The 2,329-nt window shown below is 42.4% G+C and overlaps 1 protein-coding gene across 1 annotated transcript; it reads left to right on the forward strand.

The window, feature by feature from the left end:
* Nucleotides 1-676: 676 nt before the first annotated feature.
* Nucleotides 677-2,329, forward strand: LOC137247062 (uncharacterized). Its single transcript, XM_067778131.1, has 2 exons — nt 677-726; nt 823-2,329. The coding sequence occupies exons 1-2, from the start codon at nt 677-679 to the stop codon at nt 2,327-2,329; spliced, it is 1,557 nt and encodes a 518-aa protein (XP_067634232.1).

A 2,329-nucleotide genomic window follows, 5' to 3' on the forward strand; every position in this document is an offset into this window, starting at 1 on the left:
CTGCGCTGGCTAGGCCATGTTATGCGAATGACAAGAAAGTGTTTCTATCGGAACCCGCCTATGGAAGCAGAGGTAGAGGGCGGCCCCCACTCCGTTGGAAGGACCAGGTGGAAAACGATTTAAACTCCCTTGGTGTGACCAATTGGCGCCGGTTGGAGGAGCGAAGGAGCGACTGGCGCGCCTTGTTGGACGGCCATAACCGTTTAGACGGTTAAGCGCCAATTAAGTAAGTAACTATATTCCAGGGTTTGCCTAGGTTCATTTTCCTACATGGTGATTTTCCCTTATTTTGTCCCCAAAGCTCTCAGCTGAGTATGTAATGTTCGGTTACGTCCGAACTTAACCTTCCTTACTTGTTTTATATATAGAAGAAGATATGCGTGGGAAGGCTCGGTTTCAGTTAATGCGGTATGCCATTTATTGGCTTTGGAAGTACTCGCAAAAGGATAAGGAAATTATAACAACAAAAAAATTCTAAAAACCGGATTAAGATTTTTAAATGCCATGTCTGTTATTGCAAATATTAGTCACTTGAAATCCTTTTCACTTCAGCGGGTGATGATGAGTGTTTAAAAAAGACACAAAAAGCTTTTTTATTGAAAACGATTTGTCAAACAAATTTTTTGTCCTATAAATCATAACATTGAAGACATAGAAATCCCAACCTTAATCGCAAATGTTTTTCACCAGAATGGTCAGCGGCTTTATTTACTCTAAAAATTCCAAGTAAACCAAAAATATTTAAGCTTTTTGGAGCTTTCGCAGAAAGCTTTCGGGTTGGATGTGAAAATCTGTAATTTTCTTTTTTTTTTGAATTTGCAGCAAAAATGCAAACAATTCAAGTCAACAGCAGCAACAACAACACTCGTCTGCACAACAACATACGTCAATACAACAATCAGCCAAATCGCCGAAGCCTCATAAGAAATCGGACAAATGCAAACGTTCATTATCGAAAACCGATTCGAAAAAATCGATTTCGGAACTATCAAAAAGCACGGCAGCAAAGGATCTTACAGTCGAAAGACCCTGCACCAGTTCACATAGCAATACGTGGAACTACAACAGCACCAATAATAACAACAACAATACCAACAACGCTAGCAAAGAAGCGCCATGCACATCGAAATCAGCCACACACAAACCGCCAACCAAAGTGAAATCGGGCAGCTGGAAGCGATCGGAAAAGCAAATAACCGGCTATAATAGCATTTCCACAACCGGCAAGAAATCAAAATCATTACGTAAACGTTCACCAACTTGGCTAAAATTTCCCAATACGCCAGTAATGATAACCGAAAAGGTCACATATGTAAGTCCCGTGGACTGTACATCGGTCTGTCGTCCCGGTACACTCTACTCGGATGTACTCTTTGGTGCCGGCTCTTCATGTTTGGTAAAAATTAAAACTTTAACGCCACGTCGCAATGCAAACAATGCACAAAAGAAGCTCACCAAAGCGCTACTCAAATGTGGCGGCACAGAGAATGAAGCTGCTTCGGGTAGTGATGCCGAAACTGATCGCACTGAACTTTTTCCTAGCTTGAATGGTGGTGGTGTGTCTGCCGCAACACTTTCGAGCTCACCGCTTTCAATGGCTACAGCAACAACAACGGGTACATCGCCGGATGATAGTCCAAGGAAAATCTGCAACACGCCATCACCTACCACAGTTTCACCAATTTCGGACTCCATTACAACATCGGATGCAACAACATCTGCTGCAATAAACTATGCTGCGTTCGCAACAAATATGAACAAAGCGAGTTTGTCCAAATATGATGTGAGGCCCAGCAACGGTTTATCTCTCAGATGTACGGATGATGTCGATGTCGTTACACTCTCCGAACCGAATTGTAACGGTAGTAGTGGTGGTGTTGCTGGCATCAATGCTGCCTTTATTAATGGTTTCAATGACAATTCTTACGGTAATTATTTGGAACATCATTCCAAGCAAATTAACGGTACATCTGACGCTCCACAGCCGCCATTGTTAAGTCCGAAGCCACAGTTAGTTACAAATTTAGTTAGCGCTACTGGTAACGGCATATGTGATGATGCAAATGTTATACGCGAATCTGGTTTGCATCCAGATTTCGTGTCCGTTTCACGCAATTTTCCTCATCTAACAACAAAACCGTCTTTTACCATCGACATACCGCAATGGAATTTTTTGGAAGCGGATGTCGGTGCAGATGCTTACCCGAAGTTCCTTTGCCAATTTGACGATGAACATTATTTGAAGGCGGAAAAGATGGCGCTACTGGGTTTGAAGCTCGCCTTGGGTAATGGTAATTCTAGTCTACAGCAGGGCAAGTTTAAATTTTGA

This window comes from Eurosta solidaginis, chromosome 3 (genome assembly GCF_040869045.1).
Source record: "Eurosta solidaginis isolate ZX-2024a chromosome 3, ASM4086904v1, whole genome shotgun sequence".
Classification (NCBI taxonomy): domain Eukaryota; kingdom Metazoa; phylum Arthropoda; class Insecta; order Diptera; family Tephritidae; genus Eurosta; species Eurosta solidaginis.